The following is a 22,353-nucleotide window of genomic DNA, read 5'->3' on the forward strand; positions in this document are numbered from 1 at the left end:
GTCTGGCCAAAACAGATTACAGGCATCAGATGAAAATGTTAATACATTTTGTTATTGAAATCTGAATAAAAATGAGACTACATAAAGTAAAGCTATGGATAAAACTACAAAATGTGCAAGCACTCACCTGATAGGACCTTTCCATTGTGATTGCGAAGTAGTACTCCCGCCTCGGGTACCTGCGCTCACAGATAAACACCTGGTTGCATATTCTGCCCTTCTCCCCGGTCTGCTTTGTAAATAATTTCTTGCCAATCATTTTGGTGGAAACATCTCTGGCTTCTTCAGGGCTAAAAATTTAAATTAAGTCATTTTCCAAACTTGGGTTTCTTGGCACAGATATATTAGGTGGCTTGTGTTGTAATAACAATTTTTGGCTTAAAAGAAGAAATAACTAAGGCTTTAAACCAAATTTCCTTATGTCTCATTAGTAGACTCCCAGCCCCACTCGCCCAACCCAAAGCAAAGCATCCCTTGCTCCCCAGCCATTCCATCTGAGCAAAACATACTTAAATCAAAAGGTTTAGGACTGTTAAGTTTAAAATACATGTTGACATCAGCTCTCCAGTGTAGTGTTATACATTTTATTGCTGCAATCAAGGCTTCAGATATTTTCTGACAATAGTTGCCCACCTCTAATGCTGAAAAAACCCCTACCAAACAAAAACTGGGGATTCAAAAGCACACACACGCGCCGATAATATTTCGGGCACCCCCAGCTAAAATGCTTTGGCTCTGGACACAAACTGCCTCCACGATCAATTACCTAGTTAGTGTTGCTGCAGGTGTGCAGGTTTTCAGCGTTGTGAAAAAAAATACTTAAAAGTTGAAAAACACTGTTACTAAAGGAAGCAGCAGCAATGGATTTTAAAATAAGAGGGCCTGTAAAAAGTCACTCACGAGAAAACAATCTTGACTCCCCCCTTCAAGCCTCCTTCAAACGTGCCTTTTCCTCTGCCACCAGCCAAGACTTGTGCCTTCACTACCAGATCCTTGGAGCCTATAAATAAAAATCACATTGTATTAGAGAATGACTTTGTACTGCAAACTTTCTTCGTAATGCACTTTTAAAAAAATTAGACAATAAAGTGTTTTGTATCCTACTGTGGGGATTTCAAAGGTCACTTCTACAGAATGTTGCAAAGTTTAAAAAGGATAAAATAAATCCTTTATTATCCAAATTGGAACAGGTCAAATTGTTTGGATAAATCGGATTACGGCTGTTAAATTTTTTAAATGACTTTCCCCATTCAAGAAACTCCCTAAAAACGATAACTTTATTTATGTATTTATTTTTTATGTATCTTTACATAAATAACATACAGTACTGCACTGTTCTTTAAAATACCAGAGATTTAGGTCTGAATCCAAATAACGGAAAATTACAAAATAGCCTGTCCTCAAATTAGGACAATGGCACTTAATGGGTTAATGACAACAGGGCAGAACAGTACATCACACAACAAGACAGCTGTTACCAAGGGGCTGTGCGGATAACAGGAGTTCAGATAACGGTTTGACTATTATAGAAATAAAGCTACAAGAATGTTTAGATTTAAAAAAAATAAATAAAAGGAAAACATTATACATTTGTAATTTGAAGATTTCAAATGTACAGCAATAAAAGGTATGGTTTACCAGTTCCTAATACAAAAAACCCTGACAATCTGGGTTTATCCAGTAGTTGAACTACAAGTAGTCTGTATGATGGGTTAACAAAAAGATTACTTCCAAGCTTTTGCTCTTATGCACTGTATTGCTATGTTTTCACTGGATCTTCAGTTTGAATTGTCTCAGGATAATACAGAACCTCTGCAAGGCTACATGCACAGAATTATCCATCACAGTGGTATAATGCAATACAGCACAAAGAATTCAACTAGGCCTACATGCTTCAGCGAGTATGGTCTGGTTGTAAACAACAATGCACAGTAAGGCAGTCACATTATGGCGGTAGGCTTCCGATATTATTCTGTACATATTACCCCTTCTTTTACCTTAATAGTTTTGCAAGATGTTTAAGACAAGTGCAAAAGCAAGTAGCACTGGATTCATTTATCATGTAGTGAGGTGCAAAATAGAGTCCAAGATCATCAATAATATACAATTGCGGCACAAAGGAAAAAGAAAAACAATGCACACACATAGAAAGGATCCTATTATCACACACCTCAAAAGATTGTATGAGTGTATCACATTATAGCCAAAAGCAATCCAGAACATCAAGTGATGTATGATAAAAAAATGTATATATAAAAATAAAATTTTTGTGTTCACCAACACAGAAATAGACACCATCAGCACATAAGATTTCCCATACTAGTGGCAAACAAGCAAGTGGACCATGCCAAATTTATTTCGAGTGAAAATATGCTTATTAAAAAGAGAAAAATCATTCTAAAGCAAATCGCCACATGTAAAACTGCCAGTATTCTAGGGTCAAGATACAAACCAGACATTGCAGCATACAATAGTGCCTTCATCACAATTCAAGAAACCAATAACTGAACTGCTTCTAGACTGCGGAAAAGTACATTTGCCTTTTTCTAGCATATTTCCCTTAGGAGAGTTGAAAATAACTTTGTAACTGATTATGACAGACAAAATGATTCTTTGTGATAAACCTCCCTCCCGACCTGTGAGGGCGCTGTGTAAAGGGAACAGAGTGCCTTGGACTGGATGGCCTGACGATTCATTCCCAGGGTTAGGTGGAAGTCTGGAAAGAGGGCACAGCTGCGGTACATTAAGACATTGCCCAGCAGGGAAAGTGATGTGGCAACCGCAGACTGGAGGAGATGGCTGCACTCGCTAACCAAGGGGGCGTGACCGAAAGTACAAGAAGGGGACGTGGCTAGGCGATCAGTTCCTTTGTTTATGGTTAAAAGAACGCTAAAGGACAAGTGAAATATAACCGTGAGTGTTTAGGGTTTGTTTGTTTTGTCAGTTCTAGTTGTACTGCTTATTTATCAGACAGCTAACACAATCCGGAGCTGTCACTTAAGGCCAGCACACACCCGGACAACACTGACTGCACCAATAGTAACAGATAAATTGTATTTCACATCTTGCACGCTAGCACTCACTGTGAACTTGTGATCGTGTGTGTGTGTGTTTAATTCTGTGCTTATTATTTTGTTGATTAACAGTGCAATACACATTGCTGTGTATTGCCTGGGATTATTATTTGCGGTCACGACCTGGAATTACAATAAACTCCCACTCTAAATAAAACACTGTTTGGACATTGAAATCACTTGTTTGTCGTTACTTATGCACCGCATCACTTTTACACCGGCGCACGGCAAACCACTTTGCCACACTGATGTAAAAAAAAAAATAATAATATAGAAGTAAGAATAAGCCACTATGAGACAAAATGACAGAACTCAAGACACTTAATAAAGTGAAGAAAAGTATTTAAAAAGTAGAGCACTACTGGTCAAGCTGCCTTCATATACACTTCCAAAACAACTAAATAAGGGTATCCCATTTCATAGTTCAGGACAGGAATAGATAACCATGAACAGTTGGGTTATTTTTGGACTGTCACTGAAGAACAGCAGCAAACGTGAGTTTAAGCCCTATAAAAAGAAGCTCGGCTTACAGCATGAACCTGTTGTTCGCATAGGCCTGGGTATCTTTTGCTGTATAAACTGCAATCTTTAGTGACTTTCATGGTGTATTGCAGGACTCTTCAACTGGCGGCCCACAGGCCACATCCGGCCCACAAGAGACAACCAAGTGGCCCGCCGACAGTCAGCAAAAAATTATAAAAATTAACTAAAATAAATATGAAAAAGAAAAATAAAACAAAAAAAAACAACAAAAAAAAAAACAGTAACGTTGTAAATCAATTTGTGAGTTAGAAGTGCGTCTTATTTCTGTATCCGGCAAAGCAGCGTGTGCATCACACCACCTCTTTCGAGGCGCTAAGCCATTCGGCGTGACTCACGCAGCCTGTACAATTGATTTCCGCTTTGCGTACTCTGTGGGGGATTTTAGTTTTTCACCCGTGTCGCTATTTAAAGTCTTATTTTGAAAGTTATATAAACATATGTCTCTCTTCTCTAGCTAGTAAGAAGAGAAAACTTGATGGTGAAAATCACAGATTCAACGAGTGGTCCAATAAATGCTTATTTATTTTACCAACTGTACCGAACGCAAAGCCAGTGTGTTTATTGTACAATGAATGTGATTAAGGTGGCTCAATTTAAAAAGGGCAATTTTTCCCATTGAAACTGTTGTAGTATAACAGTTATACTATTCATATGTCAGACACAAGCCAGGGAACTGTTGCCGAGTGAATCTTAACAGAGAGACAGTCACAACTCAACCACTGTGAGTAGATGAACAAGAAGATTGTATTTCCTTTTGTTCTTACAGTACTGTACTTCCTTTCATTCATTTGCTCTAAAGTATAAAAAAACTAGTCGTTTTTCGTATTGTATCTTCGCATTGACATCATTGTTAATTTTTTTTGTTGTGCTTTTATTTTTTCATTATACATTCATTAAAAAAAATATTGACTGCAAAGTCTTTGTATGGTCGTTCTATCATCAACACGACAAGCACTTAACGGGACTAAAATGTACAGTCATTTTATTTTGAAAAACACTGTATGTGCGCTGTCCTGTAGACTTTACTCACGTGTATTGCTTTTGAGAAGTGAGGAATTTTGCCCATAGAGTTAAGTCTCACATTGAGGAATTAGAATAGATCTCATATGTATTTGATCATTGCTATGGTATACATGAACCAAAAGTCAACACCAGCAGTACAAACCTACAATTTCTTGCTAAGTAAAATGTTGAACTGCCAGATTTGTAGAAACGGTACAGATTCAGGGAGTCCCCTGAGAGCCTCATCCAGTTAAAGTGCTGCCGCTGGGAGCGCAGGATGAGTCGCACAGCTTGGACGGCACCAGTTCACGTCCAAGCTGTGCAAAGAGGCCGAACTTTGCTGGGGATTCCTCAGGGGGCGACACATTGGCTCTGACGCTCCCGGGATGGGGGGGGGTGGGAAACCAGCAGGGATTCCTTCTCCTCATCGCACAACAGTAAACCTTATTAAAGCCAGACGCCGAACACATTCAGACTGGATAAAAAGCAGGGCTGATCTCTGTTCTCCAGGATCGGTAGCCCGCCCACCTCTACTCTGGATTGCTCGGCGTAAAAGAGATACTGGATTTAAGCTTGTGAGATCAGAGGACACTGACACCCTCAAAACATCTGTGCTGTGTGGGAACCCACTGCAGTGAGGAGAAAAACATAACTGGACATTCCAAAATGGGGAAAAAATAAATAAAAATAAACAACATTAATTGGTCACTTCAAGGAGGCAGTGTGGTCCAGTGGTTAAAGTCCAGGGCTTGTAACCAGAAGGTCACAGGTTCAAATCCCACCTCTCCCACTGACTGACTCACTGTGTGACCCTGAACAAGTCACTTAACCTCTTTGTGCTCCATCCTGCAGATGAGATGTTAAATCAGTGTGCTATTGTAAGTGACTCTGCATATAATGCACAGTTCACAGCCTACCTCTGTAAAACGTTTTGTGATGGTGGTCCACTACGAAAAGCGCTATATAAAAATAAAGGTATTATTATTCAATTAAAAATAAATAAATAAACAAATGATACATTCAGACAACTGTGTTACTAGATATCAAAGATTTCATGTTCTCCTGTTAGCAAGCACATTTTGTTTGAGTGACACTCACTCTGCACCTTCTCCTTTCGTCGACTAAAACCTTTACAGACGCTGATCCGATCTTTAGTAAACACTACAATAAAAACAGTCTGCAAGCAAGGAAGGAAGGAGATGGGAACTTATTAGCAAGAATGCACAAAAGATAAACTACTCAAAAAGTCTTCTTGTAATACAGAACGCTGTTAAAATGAGCACATCACAACAGTATGCTGTAAACCACTTTGCACAGCTACACATACCAAACCGGTAAGCCACCACCATACCTATCTCTTTGGCAACTGAATAGGCTTCTTCAGAGGAGCTTGCCACCATTCCCTTGGGTACGGAGATGCCTGATTCTTTCAGCAGCCCAATGCTCATGTATTCATGCAGTGAGAGGGTCCTCTGCTGTTGCTGCTGGAGTTGTTGGAATCCATGACTAGCAAATAATCCAGAAGCTCCACCAAGCACCTGGTAAATAGAAAGAGAAAACTGTGTAGAGCTATATGGAGATGAACTAGCGCAGTCAATCCTGCTTTATTTCATATCTAGTTTCCTTTTTCTTTTTATTTGACAGATAATAAACAAACATACAATAAGAAAACTGTACAGTGGGGACAGCAGATGTACAACTAAGGATTGATCAGCATAACAGTGAAAATTGACAACCATATCTAGGACTACTATTCTGGTAGTTCAAAGCTCTTATTGCAGGTCTGCATATGTGGTTCCATATTTAAAACAGCAGAATGCAGCATTTTTACAGGTTAAAATGTTTGTTTTTCACCCCATCTTTAAACTGTCAAAGCACAATCAGTCGCAAGTCCCAACCCCTTCCAGAAAGTAAACTACAAACAATCTTCTGCCTGACCAATAATGTCCAAAAGTGGAAAAGGTCAAATGTTACCTAACTCGGTACACTGATGTACCATAAATAAAGCCTGCTATTTTTCTTAATTTACAAAACAAGAGAGTACTGTCTTTAACTGTTTTAGCAGTAACCACTCAGCAAGCCATTCTGGTTCAAACATATGAGGTGTATTTTAAGACAGCTTACTTGCTTACTTTTTAGTACATGCCTGGTTTTACAGCCATGGTACTCAAAGCTATTTTGAAAACATTCTACACTATTAACAGTAAAGAGAAGTGTAAATACAATTTTCAAGTTGCTTTTTTCCCCCTTTATTAGTAGATACAAAGGCAACTCTTTTGGGAATGTGTTTGTTTTTTTCAATTTTGGAATTTCTTAAGCTAAATGTGATCAGTACTTTAAAACTGAATGTTTTTATTCAGCTCTCAAATTTCCAAGCAGTATTTTAAACCCAAACGACCCCAAATAAGGTAAATAACACTGGACAGTTGTTATGGTTAGGGTGGGAGAGCAGAGTGACAGTTGTTGCATTATTTGTATGCCTCCAGTAAAGGCATTTATTATTATTATTATATATTATTATTATTATTATTATTATTACTAATTGATTTGGCAAACACTTTTATCCAAGGCAAATGAATTGTTATTATTTAAGGTGAAGAAAACCATATGCATTTGCTGTTTGAAATGAAAGTTTGTAAGCTATTTAACTGTGGGATGTGACCGCTATGTAAGCTGTCAAAAACATGCACTTATACCGGTACGGTTTGGCTCATAAATAACTGCGAGGGGAGGAAGGCATAACATTAAGCAAACCTTATGACTCTTCTTATCGTTGCATGGCAACCTTGACCTTTCCCCCACTACCGTGTACTGTACTATAACATAACAACCCCCCCCCCCCCCCCCCCCCCCCCCCACCCCCCCCCCCCCCCCAAAAAAAAATCCCTTTGCAACACCATCCTATCCTCTCCCGCAGTGTGTGATGCAAAAGTGACGATCTTGGTTCAAAAGCATCAGTGCTCAAAATTCAACATCAGACAAACTGCTTTTGGCCTCAATTCTACCACTCTGCATCATGCATACAGTAATTCCGGCTTGACCACTATCACAGCAGTAACAAAATGGGTTGAATATTACTGAAGCTTAGTTTGAAGGACAATCCCAATCAGTCCCCTTCTCTCCGAGTGCAACAAGGACTGAAGGTCGAACTGCTATGACTTCTTAGAAACAGAAGATTACATATACAATAAAAACTGCCTGGGACATGAAACGATAGATTGTCCATTTTAAATACTCGCATACTGAACTGTCAATCGTCAATATGGTAATGTCAAGTTTGACCCCTTCATTTCAAAGCAGTTTTTATATAGTTGCCCTTGCTGTCTACACCCAGGTCTGCTGCTAATGTCTCACGCGGACCTGTCCCTTCTTCCCCCGGTCCCTAGTACCTTAGCTGCGGCACTGATCGCCCTCCTGGATCCGGAGTTTCTCAGCCCCAAAGAAACCCTTCCACAGATAAGGGACGTCGCCATCTTTAGCTCAGAGCACAGACTTTACAGGCAATGCACTTGCGCACTAAGGCTAGTAAATTGCATTCCGCGACTGCGCAACCCCATCAACCGATCACGCGTTTTTTCTTTGAAATTTTTGATAATTATTTGTTTAAAGTTCTTTGATCTTCAAGATCTTTGTTTTGTTTATAAACACCTTCAGAATTACAAAAAAAAAATGCTTTCGTCTGAGTCGTTAACTTCTTCTGAAAGGTTTTCTTTGCAGCCTTTTTTAAACCCATCAAAATATTATAATAATAACATTACATACTGTACTTCAAAATAATCAAACTAGCCAATGGCTCATTGAGCAATGTCTGTTTGAAGCCCTGCAGTGCACGAGGTGAGGGATTTATTTTTTCTAGTTTCCAGTGGCATAATTGAAAAAGCGCGGAACCTTAAATTGGGTAAAGCTATGGGTTGGTCGGTCTCTGTTATTAAGCATGACTCCCATAGAGCAATGCGAGTGGGAGGGTTTGATTAATATGGGCTGTGTCCCAATCCACGAAAATGCGCCCTACGAAGTGCACTTCAAAGGACGGAGGTGGATGGAGGCCATCTTAAGGGGTGTTCCCATTTGTAGTGAACAACAACTGCTCCCTCCGAAGGGCCTTTGAAGTGGGCGCTCCCGAAATGTACAAGCACTGTACCCTTCTGCAGAAGAGATTCTCTCTTTATAACCCAGCAAGCATTGCGCCAATCCCATTAAGCTTTGTTTTAAAGACACAGCGCGAAAATGGAACCGGAGATGGACAACATGGAGTTGTGTATAAATGTAATTAGCAATTATTAATACTTATTAATTTATTGGGCTGACGCTTCTATCGAAACATATAACATAACAATATTATAATGCTTCTTGTGATAAATAACACCCATCTGTTTTTTTTTTACGTTTCCCAGACAGATAGATAATTGAATCGACTTTTTTTGCGTTATTGTGTCGTCCTAGCTTGCTATTTTGTCAATAAAAAAACGAATAGCAAGTTACGTTATTCCGTATGAGACCTTGAGGGATAGCTGCAACAAGCTAGTTGACTGTTTATACTGCTAGATAGCTTAACTATTACAGTGAAACAGCTTTTTTTCAGCTCATTTACCTTAATTATTACAAGGTAGGATAAGGAAATACAACTCTTTGTTAAGTGAGAAAAACAGCATGTCCACTGGGAAGAGGAACACTTCCAAGCTTGCCTACGGATTGCAGACCCGCTCCTCCGTTGGTCATTAATTTTTATAAAAAATAGCGATACTATTGCGGCTACAACAAGTGTCTCCATTTTAATTCTCTCTTCTCCTCTCAGTCTTGGCGCTCAAAATGTAACCTGCTACCAATGTTTTGATTGTAGTTGTGCTAATAAACAACACCCCACCCCCAAACAAAAGAAAACATAAATAAAAATAAAGACACGCACGCATATAATGACAACACTAGAAACAAATGTTTTATTATTGCTTTATTATGAATAGCTACTTTAAGCATAACAACATTTAAAAGAGTAGAATATTTTACACATACAAACAAATCTGTCAACCCCCACCCGAGTTTCCAATATTGCACTTCGGACAGAAGCTACACATTTCAAGCGCTGACTAATGACGACGTCTGTCCGTGGCCGTGAGTGATGACGCTAAAGTGTGTTCCCATTTAATCACTTTTGCGCCCGCTACGCGCTACTTCCCTTCAAAGTGACCACTTCTAGGAGTGATCACTTTAAAGGGAGTAGGGCGTAGGGGTCGAGGTTTTGGATTGGAACACAGCCTTTATGTCAGATTGCTTCCAAACTCAGGACTGTGCAGCACAGTATGGAGCCGACGAGTGGCGCTTCTACATCTTGTCCTCCTAAGCGTCCAGGGGTTGGAGTGGGTGTGCTTGTTACTAGCAGCTCGCATCCAAATTGTGTCCTGTTGGGAAGAAGGAAAAGTTCCATGGGAAAAGGAACTTCCCAGCTTCCAGGAGGGCACTTGGAATTTGGGTAATGAATTTAATGGGCATACAGTATGTCATAATATATCATAATATACAATATAATCATTAACGTAAAGTATGGGAAACAAACGAAACAGCAGTTATTTGATTTGTTTCCCAGTTGTGGTGTGTGTCAATTACTGTCCGCAGAACTGTGCATTTAGTGGGTTTTTTTTTTCGTGTTATGAAAGACTTTTTGTTTTTGTCATAAACAGTGGTACCAAAAAAAAAAATACTTTTACATCTTTGAAAATTATAGAAAAAATCACGACTGGTTATCAAAATTAACATTTGGGGCAGATTTGTATAAGTTCCCTGAGTAAGAGTTTTGAATTTTTAGCACCTGAATCTATCCCCATTTTAAAATGCATAAATAAATTACAAAAGGAAGCTTTTTTTTCCAGAGAAACTTGGGAAGAGTGTGCCGAAAGGGAGGTGCTAGAAGAAACAGGTCTTCACCTGAAGAATGTTTGTTACACGTCTGTAGTGAACTCCATCAAATTAGAAGAAGATTACCACTATATCACCTTAATAATGAGAGGAGAAGTGGATACAAGCTACCAATCCGAACCTGTGAATTTAGAGCCTGAGAAGAATGAAGGTATGGATGTGTGTATATATAATCACGTTTTCAATCACTTTCTTTGGAATACATACAATACAGGGTGACTCAGGTCACATGACCAGTGCTCAGTTGCTGAGGACAAAGCATGTGCTTTAGAACAGCGATTCCCAAACGGGGGGGCTGCAGCACATGCAGAAATATTGACACTAGGGAAGCAATGTTGATCATGCCAGGAGATTAATTCATTTAGGCAAGGCTTTCTAAGATGGTCATTTTCTCACCAGTGATGGGGTGGGAAAAAAAAAAAGTTATATATATATATATATATATATATATATATATATATATATACACACACACACACGCTGTGGAAATGGTTTCACCTTCAATGGAACTACCAGAGTATAGTTGCAGAAATGAATTTCATGTTTATTGAATCATGTCTTTAAGCAACATCACCTTGGAGGCAAAGTAGTAAAATATACCTTAAATTTTCACTAGGCAAAATCCCTTGTCTGTTATAATTTTCATTTCAAATACCTGTGCTGACATATACTTAATAGTGAATACAGAAACATTTTAAAACTTTCAAAAGGGGATTTTTATTTATTTATTTTGTTTGTTTTTCAACATTTTTTGAATGTTACAAATAACTTTTGTGTATACGAGGGTTAAGAGAAGTGAGTATATCTTGATCTGAAGCTATTCCTTTTATGTAAATATTTTACCCCAGACAGCCGAATTGATCTGAAGCACCTTGTTTCCAATTGGATCTATGCTCGACTGCTGGGAAGTTTCCCTATACTGATGACTTCATACATTTGAGTTGCACGTCTTTGTTCCTATGCTCTGTCTGTATGGTTCACACAGATATATGCAACTCAGCAGCAACTTTCTATTAACTTAAAACATGTTTTCTGTAAAAGGATGGACCTGGATGAAATGGGAAGACTTACCACCAGACAGCCAGCTTTTCCTGCCTTTAGCCTGCCTGAAAAAACAAGGATACCATCCTTTCAAAGACTGTTCAACATCTCCCAAAGGAACACCAGCTCAACAATAGATATGCTGGGCTGTATTCATACAACATCAGAGTGCTGGTTACTGTATTGCGGGGCCAGTGTGTTTACCTACATGTTAATGCATTATGAATGTGTCCCTATAGTTTAAATACACTGTATTGTTGCAGTTTTAAATTAATCAAATACTGTAATATGAATTGAACCACCCTAGTGGGTGTATAGTCTGATGTTTCAATACCAATTACAGTTATAACCTCATGCAATAAATCTTGTATACTGTAACTTATGTATTAATGGTGGAATCTTAAAAGGACAAGTGACAGCCAAAACTGACACACTTCATGTACACTGAATACTATGTAGACCCTCTTGTGCTCATTATGAACATTTTTACATCAATTTTTTTGTGCAATTGCCATCTCTAACGGATACGTTAATCACATCATAATGCTAAACACTCAAGACTAGAGTTAAAGTACAAAACAGAATTACCTCCAAAATGAGCAAAAAGGCAAAATTCTAATAATTATGTAACAATTTCCACAGCAAATATTTTATGTATTATCATCTTATAGGACCTTAACCATTTTACAGTGGGTCAGTGTTATCTAAGGAAAGCTTTTCTGTCTTTAATACATTGGACAGTTGGTATCATGAGAAATTAACTTAATAAAGCATTTCAACTTAGGTTAATGCCTGCCCTTCCTGCAAACATAATTGCAACTCTAATGTAAAGTTTGAGGAATAGTAAATGTAGTTCAGCTCACCACTATTTTTATAATAGTCCTTTACTTTCTAAACCTCTATACAAAAAAAAAGCGAAATTGTCTGCTTTTATCCTGCAATACATTTTTCATTAACAAAAGCATGCATCCTTGTGACTCAGTCAAGCCTCTCTGCTCTGCATTAGCAGCTAACTTACTGTTAGAATAGTCTGTGCTGGTTCTAGTAGAACTTGTTCATCACATTTTGACATACCTTCAATTGTACAGATTTAATTCAATGACTGGATTATTTTTCTTTTCAACTCTAATTTACAAAGTAGGAAAATGTCACGATTGATATATTACAGTACTATTTACAATTCCAGTCCACTTCAGTAGAAAAATCTATCACCACTAGGTACTATTTTGAAACAGTTAACTTCACAGAATACATCCCCTGTTGCATAGTATCCACTTTCTTCAGTACAAAGATAATTTAAGTTCCTTGGGTGCTACTAACTATAACATCATGCACCACCAAATCAATGAACCATTCTCCAATTAACTCTCATTCCTGAAGCAGGGTATTCTGTGTCTATTTAGCACTGTCCTGACTGCATATAGCAAATTACAGTGACAAAAGTAAGCCACATATAACTTTTGAAGGCACTACAGTGCAGCCTACCAGCCGTCTTGTGTTAACCCAGCTATACTGAAGCGGTATTTAGTAGGAGATACGGGCTTTTGTTTATTGGCTCTTTTTAGCTCAATATACTGCAAGGCAAAAGATCTGTATCAATGTGTGTTTAAATAGTCTGAGTGGTTTACAGCGCAGAAGAATCCAGTACGCTTTTCCAACTGCAGCCACTGTCATTCCCTTCTGCAACAGGGCAAAGTTGAATAGAAGTTTCTGCTCAGCTGCTAAAATGCAGCTAGTAAGTCCTGAGTCCACACCACGCTCTCTCTCTCTCCCTCGCTTTTTTCCTTTACATCTAGTCAGAATCACTGCTGCTGCTGGAGGAGTCTGTGGACATCGCCTCCACATCGTCCTCGTTCTCTTTGTTGTGTCCTGGAGGCTCCAGCATGAAGTCATTGCTGTGGTTCGGAGGCAGCATGTTCATAGACATATCGCTCGACTGCCAAGGGTACTGCGGAGTCAACACATCTGAAAGACAGGAGCAACAGTTAGGAGAGCTTTCACACAGGCAGACAGAGTAGCAAAGCTTATTTGTGGGTTCTCTGCGTTTGGTATGGTAAAGTGATTTAGCTTCTTAACTGACAACTTTTGTTTTGCAGTTTCAGAATTGAACAGGTATGTCAGTGATGTACACCATCACAGTCATAGCTGTAAATGCAAAACAAGAGCCATTGGTATCCTGAAAAAGTACAATCAAGATCTACAGCCACTGTGTGCTCCTGTAAAAAAAGGTGCCTCCGTATACCTCAATAATTTATGTTAAAGAATGTCTCTTAAAATCAGGGCTGGGTAAGCCGTTCTCTGGATGAATACATCTGAAATGTCGCTGTTGTACGTATGGTCACATCCCAATACCCCAGCGGGGAGTAAAAAAGAGAAAAACTATAAGCCTTCTGGGAATAGGAACAACCAGAAATTGTGGTTTGATTGGAAAAATATACCTACACATTGGAATAAGATTTAAAAGACCAAACTGCTTATTGAATACACTGTGTAACAAATTATTATTATTTTTTTGTTCCTGGGTAGTAAGTGTTATTTCCTAATTGCGTATGCCTCAAAAGTATAGAAAATGGCTATTATTCCCCACAAACTTTGCTTTTGTGACCAGGACAGTGATATTTCAAAATATCACTATTTCCAATGGGAAAATGGGCAAATGTGTGTCTTTTCATTCACATAAAGTCAGAAAAAAACAACATATGAATCCAAATTAACATGTATTTATACTAAAGTAATACAAAAATGACTACAAAGGATTTAGAAGTGAGTAGTTTTTCGAGATTTACGATTATACTGTAAATTTCACATCACTTTAATATCACTGTCCTGGTCACAAAAGCAAAGTTTGTGGGGAATAATAGCCATTTTCTATACTTTTGAGGCATAAGTAATTAGGAAATAACACTTACTACCCAGGAACAAAAATTGTGTTACATAGTGATATCTCTTGTGCGCCAACGTCCAAAAAGCAGCAGTCAGTCAACAAATGTAGCCAGCACCTAAAATACCTACACAAGCATCTTTTTAAACTGTGCAACTATGCAAGCACAAGTTGCAATCCAGATGAAAAATAAATAAATAAATACAATAAAATGAAGCAAAACAATTACCTGGTAATCTCCCAGCAGCCAGTGCATCCCCAGGCAGGTGTCCATTGACACCATTGGTAGGGAGGTTACTCATCTGTCCCAACAAGCCACTCCTCATTTCCAGGTCAGTCGGGTATGGTCTGCGGGGGTCACCTAAAGAAAAGAAATCGAATATAAAACATCTTCCTCGCATGTATTAACAATTACAAAACTAACAGGAGTGTATAATACTTTGATTCAGAGTAGTGAATCATAGTTGGAAGTGTAGAAGTACTGTACAGGTAGTATAACTACAAATGTACATTAATAAAGATTATACACACCATAGGGCTACAGAAAACTTTTTTTTTTTTTTTTTTTTTTTTTTTTCCGAGTCTGATGTTAATTATTGTATTCAATTTTTTTTTTTTTTTTGTTCCCTGGGAAATAATGTTAACGATTTAATAAACAACAAGATAACAAAATGTGAAGCAGAGTACTGTAGCTTGTAATTCCAGTCTGTAACTGTTTAAAAAAGCATAGCCTTCAATATAGATTTATATTTTGGCTTATGTAGTGTCCATTTTACCATTCCTTTCACTGGAGCAGACAGTCATGTGACACATACCAGTGCACTGACCGCTTGAGTTGTCAGGGGTGTTAAACGGGGCAATCCTCGCGGGATTTGGTCGCAAGCAGTATAGTTGCTACTAGTAAATTGCCCGGACAGTTGCCGCTAGAGCTGCTGACCTCCTTTCGAGATCAATTATTATTAATAAAAAAAAAACATTTTTGATACTAGTATATACTACTGGCTCATTCTCCTGTGATACCAGTGGCTTGAATATCAATAGTTATCGAACGATACAATGCATCATTACATCGCCTCAGCCTTACATTTTATGCTTTCTTTTGCTATCTGGTGGCAGGACTAATGGAGTGCTGCCGATCCATTGCGTCAAGAAAAAAAACAGGATTGCAAAGCCGAGACATTTTTGCGTTCTCACATTGTGACAGAGAAACAGCTGGCTGTGGCTACTGCATACCATTGGGGTCGTCTTAACTAAATCATTGAGGGCTGCTAGAATGAATTTTCAAAAGCAAGTTTATAGGATTATGGAAAAATGCCAGACAACTCACCTGGCACCCACGTCAGAGGCGCACACACCGCATTACTGGCACTGATGCGGTGAGCATACTTAATAATTTCTTCAGAGGAGATGCGACCTGGAATAAGAAATTGGAGAGACAGCTAATTAGGAACAGAACCAGAAATACACATGGCAACGTTAAAATAAAGTAATGGTCTAAAACAGTTATGCGCACGCATCTAAAACATTCCGAATACCCAAAACTATTATTCTTTTAACAACCTATGGCTATTTGTTTGCTTAATTCAAATGGTGTTTTGAATACCAACCTTTTCTTGCTTTTTCTATTGATTTTAGTTTCTCCTTTGCTTGATATACTGCAGTTGCCTAGAGATGGAGAGAAGAAAATTACATTTCATTCATTTTACAAACACTACTATACCATAGTTGTGAAAAAAAAAGGATTTGGATTCAATATAATGTAACAATAGTTCATTTGAAAGTAAACCAAACTTGAATTCCTAAAGTTAACATGTTATGATCAATTAAAATTGTACACCTGATCATGCCAGTCCCCTGCCAGTTACCTATCCCTGTAGTGAGCTACTAAGTTTCATTACAAAACAGGCGTTGTGATATTTAAGCACATCACAACACCCTGGCGTACCAGGATTCGTAATTAACAAACATGTTGGTTTGTTTTTTTGGAAAAGCAAGAATGAACTCTATCTGATCACAAGTATGTCCCCCTACCTGACTGTAAAATCAAGATTAGAGCAATCAGAATGATGAAAAGTATGTACAAATAGTTAAGATTAATCAATGAACTAACAACAACTTGAAAAGCAATTCTCCAGATATCTGCAAAAAAATGCAAGCATGACACAGGGGTAGTAGATGAACCAGAGTCACCTCAACACATACATATATATATATATATATTAGTCATAGCAAACCCAAATTAACTCAGGTACAACAAACTGCCTTAAAAAGTCACATAAGTTAAATAGAGCCCACCTGTGTCCAATCACAGTAGCTCAACTGATTCAAATACTCCTGGATGAAGAATCAAGCTGTTTCTGTTGTATGTGATGTGAAGTAGTAGGATGTGAATTTGAAGCAAATGGCAAAACATGCCAAACAAGGAGCTGCCAAAAGAACTCTGGGATAAAGTTATTGAAAGGTACAGATTGGGGGAAGGCTATAAGAAACTTTGAATGTCTTTGAATATCCCTTGGGGCACTGTCAGGTCCATCATTGTAAAGTGGAAACAGTTTGGCACCACCAAGACACTGCCTCGATCAGGCAGTCCCTCCAAAGTCAGTAGCCGTGGCTGAAGTAAACTGCTGAGGGAGGTCACTGTGAGGCGTAAGATTACTTTAAAAGAACTACAGAGGTCTCTGGCTGAGACTGTTGTACAGTCAACATTTTCCCCAATTTCACGAAAATTCCACAAACATGGCCTGTATGAGAGAGAGGCAAGAAGGCAGCCACTGCTGAAAAAGCGCCATATATGCCACATAGCTTTTGCAAAAAAACACTTAGGGAACACTGCACGCATGTGAGAGAAGGTTTTGTGATCTGATGAGACCAAAGTGGAACTTTTTGGTCTCAATGCTAAGCGACATGTGTGGCGTTAACCAAACATGGCACATCACCCTGCTAACACCATCCCAACAGTAAACCATGGTGGTGGTGGCAGCATTATGTTTTGGGGATGTTTTGCAGCAGCAGGGACAGGGAGGCTTATGAACACTGAGGGAAAGATGGATGGTGCAAAGTACAGGCAGATCCTAGAGGAAAACCTGTTCCAGTCTGCCAGAGACCTGGGACTGGGGAGAAGATTTACCTTTCAGCAGGACAATGATCTTAAGCACAAAGCAGAAGAAACAATTGAGTGGCTCAGCAAGAGGAAAGTGAATGTCCTCGAGTGGCCTAGTCAAAGCCTATAGAAAATCTGTGGCAAGACTTAAAGACTGCAGTCCACAGACGATCCCCAGCCAAAAGAGGTTGAGCTATTCTTCCAAGAAGAATAGGCAAAAACTGCACCATCCCGCTGTGCTAAGGTGTTAAACACTTATCCAAAATGGCTGTTATTGCTGCAAAATGGGCTTGCACCAAGAATTGACTCAAGGGATGTGAAGACTTTTGCAATCACTTTTTTTTTTTTTTTTTTTTTAAATTATTTTTTTAAATATTTCTATAATTGTTCTTTTGTTCTTTCATGTTGAAAGATGATGATGTGTAGATAAGTGAAACAAACTCCTACTTTAACACATTTTTAATTTTTGATGTGTCTACTAGTGAAACAAATTCACTACTTTAATGAAATTTTTAAAAATTTAAAAATCCGTCAAACTTGACTTTTTCAAGTGTGAAGACTTTTTCAAGGCACTGTACATACACACATTATATATATATATATATATATATATATATATATATATATATATATATATATATATATATATATATATATATATATATATACACATATATATACACACACACACACACACACACACACACACACACAGTGAAAAATTAATTTTTCACATTGAATTTGGTCAGATCTTTTTGTGGGTTGTAGTAGTATATACAGGAAGTCAGAGAAAAAATGACACCAGTTTGGTGCTTCTTTCATTTGTTTGGTGTGCAAGGTAATCAAATATGCAAACTTCAGGTGTGAAAAAGTTATTGATTTGGGGATGCTTTGCTGCATCAGGACCTGGACGACTTGCCATCATTGAAGGAACCATGAAATCTGCTCTGTATCAGAGAATTCTACAGGAGAATTTCAGGCCAGCTGTCGGTGAGCTGAAGCTGAAGCACAGCAAGGTCATGCAGCAAGACAATGATCCGAAACAAACATGCAAGTCTAAATCAGAATTGTTGAAGAACAAGAAATTTAAAGTTTTGGAATGGCCTAGTCAAAGTCCAGACCTAAAGCCCATTGAGATGTTGTGGCAGGACCTGAAACGAGCAGTTTATGCTCAAAAACCCACAAATGTCACCTAGTTGAAGCAGTTCTGCATGAAGGAGTGGGCCCAAATTCCTCTACAGCGCTGTAAGAGACTGATCAATAACTACAGGAAGCATCTGGTTGCAGTTATTGCTGCTAAAGGTGGTGTAACCAGTTATTCTAAGGGGGCGATTACTTTTTCACATGGGTGCATTGGGTGTTGCATAACTTTCTTTAATAAATAAATGAAATAAGTATCAAAATTTTGTATTATTTGTTCACTCAGTATTTCTATTACCTAATATTAGCTTTTGGTTGAATATCTGGTAACATTCAGAGTCAGAAATATGCAAAAATGCAGAAAATCAGATAGGGGGCAAATACTTTTTCACGGCACTGTGTGTGTGTGTGTGTGTGTGTGTGTTTGTTTACCCACAATTGACAACTTGATAATAATGGTAATAGCAACTGAGAATTTGAGAAATGGTTCTCCAGATATTTGGAATAATGTGAAGTTAAGACCTACTCCACTTTATATTCCTGTTGCAGGAAATATTACTGCCAGTGGTGTGCTGTGTAAACAAGCTACAGCTGTACAGCAATTCCTGAAGTTTCTCCTCACTAACCAGTATGTGTTCAGCTTCTTTAAGCTGCTTCTGCAGCTGTTGGATGTCACTGTCTCTCTTCTCCACCTCCTTCTCCAGAAGCTGCATCTCCTGGTGGACTTTGCCCTGCTCCTGAGCCACCTTCATCAACTCCTGAAACTCCCCGTCCCTCTGCACCAACAACTCCAGGATCTGCAAAAACATTCCCTCTTAATACCAGCTTGATTAAACATGAGTTAGAAATCAAACAAAGTCAGCCTAATCAACTCAAATAATATTTACAAACAGCAGTGCCACAGTCACATGTGCTCTGAAGGATATTGCTAACCTATGCTTTAAAATTAATTTTAAACTGTCCCCGTTTTTATGGTGCTGAATCTTTCATGTACTGTGGTGGGACAAGTTAAAATATTTCAGTGCTCATAAAAACTCTTCAAAAGGTTATACCAGCACTCTACATTTAACACAGAGAGTAAAATCTATTTAAAATGCAACATTACCTTGAAGTCATGAGTAATTTCAATAAATACTAATGGTAACGGGGTAAGCATAAGAGCCTTCCATTTTAACTGCAATGTCACTTTGAACTACTGTACCGAAAAATAAACATATTTTAACATTAAAAACTAAGTGAACATGTTAAAACTTCACTATAATGCCAACCAGACAAATAAAATAAGGAAATGCATAGTTATAAAACAGTTTAATAATATAAGCACCTTTTTTAGGTTGCCACTGACGATGGTTCCAGTTGGATTTGTAGCTCCACTGGGGTGCTTATGCTACAACCTTTATGTGTAGATTTGAATTTCTTATTCTTATTGTGATTGGTTGCAAAGACAACGTGGCTAGCCAGATATTGGATAATGTTTGTTTTGTTGTTATTTTCTTGTGCAGTTTCCTACTAACTGAAGACACTGTATTCTGGGAGATGTAGTTGTTAGTCAAATTTTTAGGGGAGGCAGACAAGCTGTGCAGCAAAATTGTTATGCGTGTTTTTACGCATTAAGTTTAAATTCAGTGCATATTTCGGATTTTGTAATGCGTAAAAACTGCAAGTACGCAGCTAATCTGTACCACTGATTCATACTATATTATATTTGGACATTCATGTATACCTGCTCTCCGTACATCAACAATACACTAATTCCTATGAAAAGCAAAGCCAGACATCATTTCAGCTTACTTGACTCTCCTCTCCAGGCTGTGGTAACTTCTGATTTCTTGATATCGCCAACATTTCGATCAATTCCCTGTGAATTAGTGTTTTGTTTTTTAAAGACCTTTTTGTGAAAGCATTCAATATGCAGAAATATGTAATAAAAGCTTACTAATTGTTTTCGTTTATTTACTCTAATGTACCAACGCACAGTACATTGACTAGATATTCAATATGTCGTGTTTATTCTGGTTCTCAAATTTTTACTTCACATTTACATTATTTCATGATTTACTAGAAACAGTAAAACAAAGAATAACCAGTTTGTATCTAAACACACACACACACACACACACACACATATATAGAGAGAGAGAGAGAGAGAGAGAGAGAGATAGATAGATAGATAGATAGATAGATAGATAGATAGATAGATAGATCGATCATATGGCGTCTGGTTTAATTTACAATCATCCTTTGGGTTACATTATTTAATTCAAGAATGATACATTGATATTGATATTCTAATTAATGCAAACAGTCGTGATAACCACAGTGCTGCATCCACATAAACGTAAACGGATCTGAAATCAGCAATTTTTTAACAATCTGGTTTATGATATTTACCTTGATAACACCTCTATGTCATCTAAAACACTCAATAATCTCTCTTTAGTTGATCTCTCGGAAACCGCCATTGCCGAGTTTTGCTTTTCCTGCGCAGGTCCACACCAACCAAATCAACAAGAAGAAGCGAGATAGAGAGAAGAAACGCTACCAAGAGCAAAATGTGAAATACACATGGCGACAGCTAGTGGAGGAAGAGTACTACTGCACAATGTTCCGTGTCAGATGTTTTCTTTATTGTGTTTTATAGGCGCATTAAGTGCATATTTCCAACAATATTAAACAATTCTCGTTTAATTCACAAAAACACTGACTGCATAGAACAGTATTATGTTTTCCAATCAAGAATAAGTAATACAATGTAAATTGCAATAGCAAATAGCCTTGTGAGACTAACGTCTTCATTTCCAGTATGCCCCTTAAACCCCACCCTCCTACCCACTTCCTGATTCATTTTATAATACCCTCTCCATTATGTCCCTTCATTCCCCCCCCCCTTTATTATTTAAAAAAAAAACAGCTCTGTAGAATAATTAAGTCACTTTCATTTAAAGTCTAACTCCTTCCTCTCTCAATTCTGCCCTTGCAAAATATATAGCCCTTTGATCTTGTTATCCTCCAAAATAACTAATCAGTTGCTTTTCATAGCTTTCATGTTCACAGTCGTCTCAAAAATATAGATTTCTTACTTTTCAAACAGCCAGCAAGTACTTCCTAAGCACTATTAAGGCACATGTAATGTGCTTTACAGAGAACTGTGCTGAGGCAATGTCTGCTGAGTATCACTCTTTATAGAAGCTGACAACACATCTTCCAGTTGCTGACTTTAATGTAGGTTGATATTAAAGACACCATGGGGATCCATCTGGCTCATCTGCTTATCTCACACAGGCCCACACTGTCCCATGTTGAAAACCAATGCAGTGATGTGTCATGTTTACTGTATGTAGACCTATTTAATCTTTGACTGAAAAACAACTTCTACAGGCCATAAGAGTTGATCTGGATTTTCATTTATGTTCATCTTCTATAGGACAAAAATGTAAATACAATTTAAAACTTGATCTACGGTACCTTTCTTTTCTAACTTCAGCAACAGCCTGTACAAAAAAAATGTTGATTAAATCTACTAGTATAATAATGATATAATATTTGTGGGGCTCTTTGGAGGTCTGTCTGTTCATCTGTCTCTCTATATTTCACGCTTACATGTTTGCATAGACCTAGAGAATCGTTTATCAAATTGTGATTAAACATTTCTATTGGTATAA

General features: G+C 38.0%; 3 protein-coding genes across 3 annotated transcripts in view; 1 reads left to right on the forward strand and 2 right to left on the reverse strand.

Moving 5' to 3' along the window:
• LOC121320552 (succinate--CoA ligase [ADP-forming] subunit beta, mitochondrial) overlaps positions 1 to 8,127 on the reverse strand; it is a 40,377-nt gene extending 32,250 nt beyond the window's left edge. The window contains exons 1-4 of the mRNA XM_041258976.1: positions 8,009 to 8,127; positions 5,971 to 6,157; positions 901 to 1,000; positions 128 to 290 (exon numbers count right to left, since the gene is read on the reverse strand). Of these exons, the coding sequence (XP_041114910.1) occupies positions 128 to 290; positions 901 to 1,000; positions 5,971 to 6,157; positions 8,009 to 8,092 (534 nt within the window). The 5' untranslated portion in view covers positions 8,093 to 8,127. The remainder of the gene's footprint in view (positions 1 to 127; positions 291 to 900; positions 1,001 to 5,970; positions 6,158 to 8,008) is intronic.
• A 1,616-nt stretch (positions 8,128 to 9,743) lies between these two features.
• nudt15 (nudix (nucleoside diphosphate linked moiety X)-type motif 15) lies at positions 9,744 to 11,948 on the forward strand. Its single transcript, XM_041258979.1, has 3 exons — positions 9,744 to 10,086; positions 10,484 to 10,680; positions 11,571 to 11,948. The coding sequence occupies exons 1-3, from the start codon at positions 9,917 to 9,919 to the stop codon at positions 11,705 to 11,707; spliced, it is 504 nt and encodes a 167-aa protein (XP_041114913.1). The 5' UTR covers positions 9,744 to 9,916; the 3' UTR covers positions 11,708 to 11,948.
• A 507-nt stretch (positions 11,949 to 12,455) lies between these two features.
• LOC121320553 (mediator of RNA polymerase II transcription subunit 4) lies at positions 12,456 to 21,211 on the reverse strand. Its single transcript, XM_041258977.1, has 7 exons — positions 21,083 to 21,211; positions 20,483 to 20,549; positions 19,318 to 19,488; positions 16,059 to 16,116; positions 15,779 to 15,865; positions 14,681 to 14,812; positions 12,456 to 13,535 (listed from the first exon to the last, which is right to left on the reverse strand). Exons 1-7 carry the CDS (start codon positions 21,151 to 21,153, stop codon positions 13,363 to 13,365), a joined length of 759 nt encoding a protein of 252 aa, XP_041114911.1. The 5' UTR covers positions 21,154 to 21,211; the 3' UTR covers positions 12,456 to 13,362.
• Between the last annotated feature and the right edge of the window lie 1,142 nt (positions 21,212 to 22,353).

The sequence above is a fragment of the Polyodon spathula genome, chromosome 9 (genome assembly GCF_017654505.1).
Source record: "Polyodon spathula isolate WHYD16114869_AA chromosome 9, ASM1765450v1, whole genome shotgun sequence".
NCBI lineage: Eukaryota > Metazoa > Chordata > Actinopteri > Acipenseriformes > Polyodontidae > Polyodon > Polyodon spathula.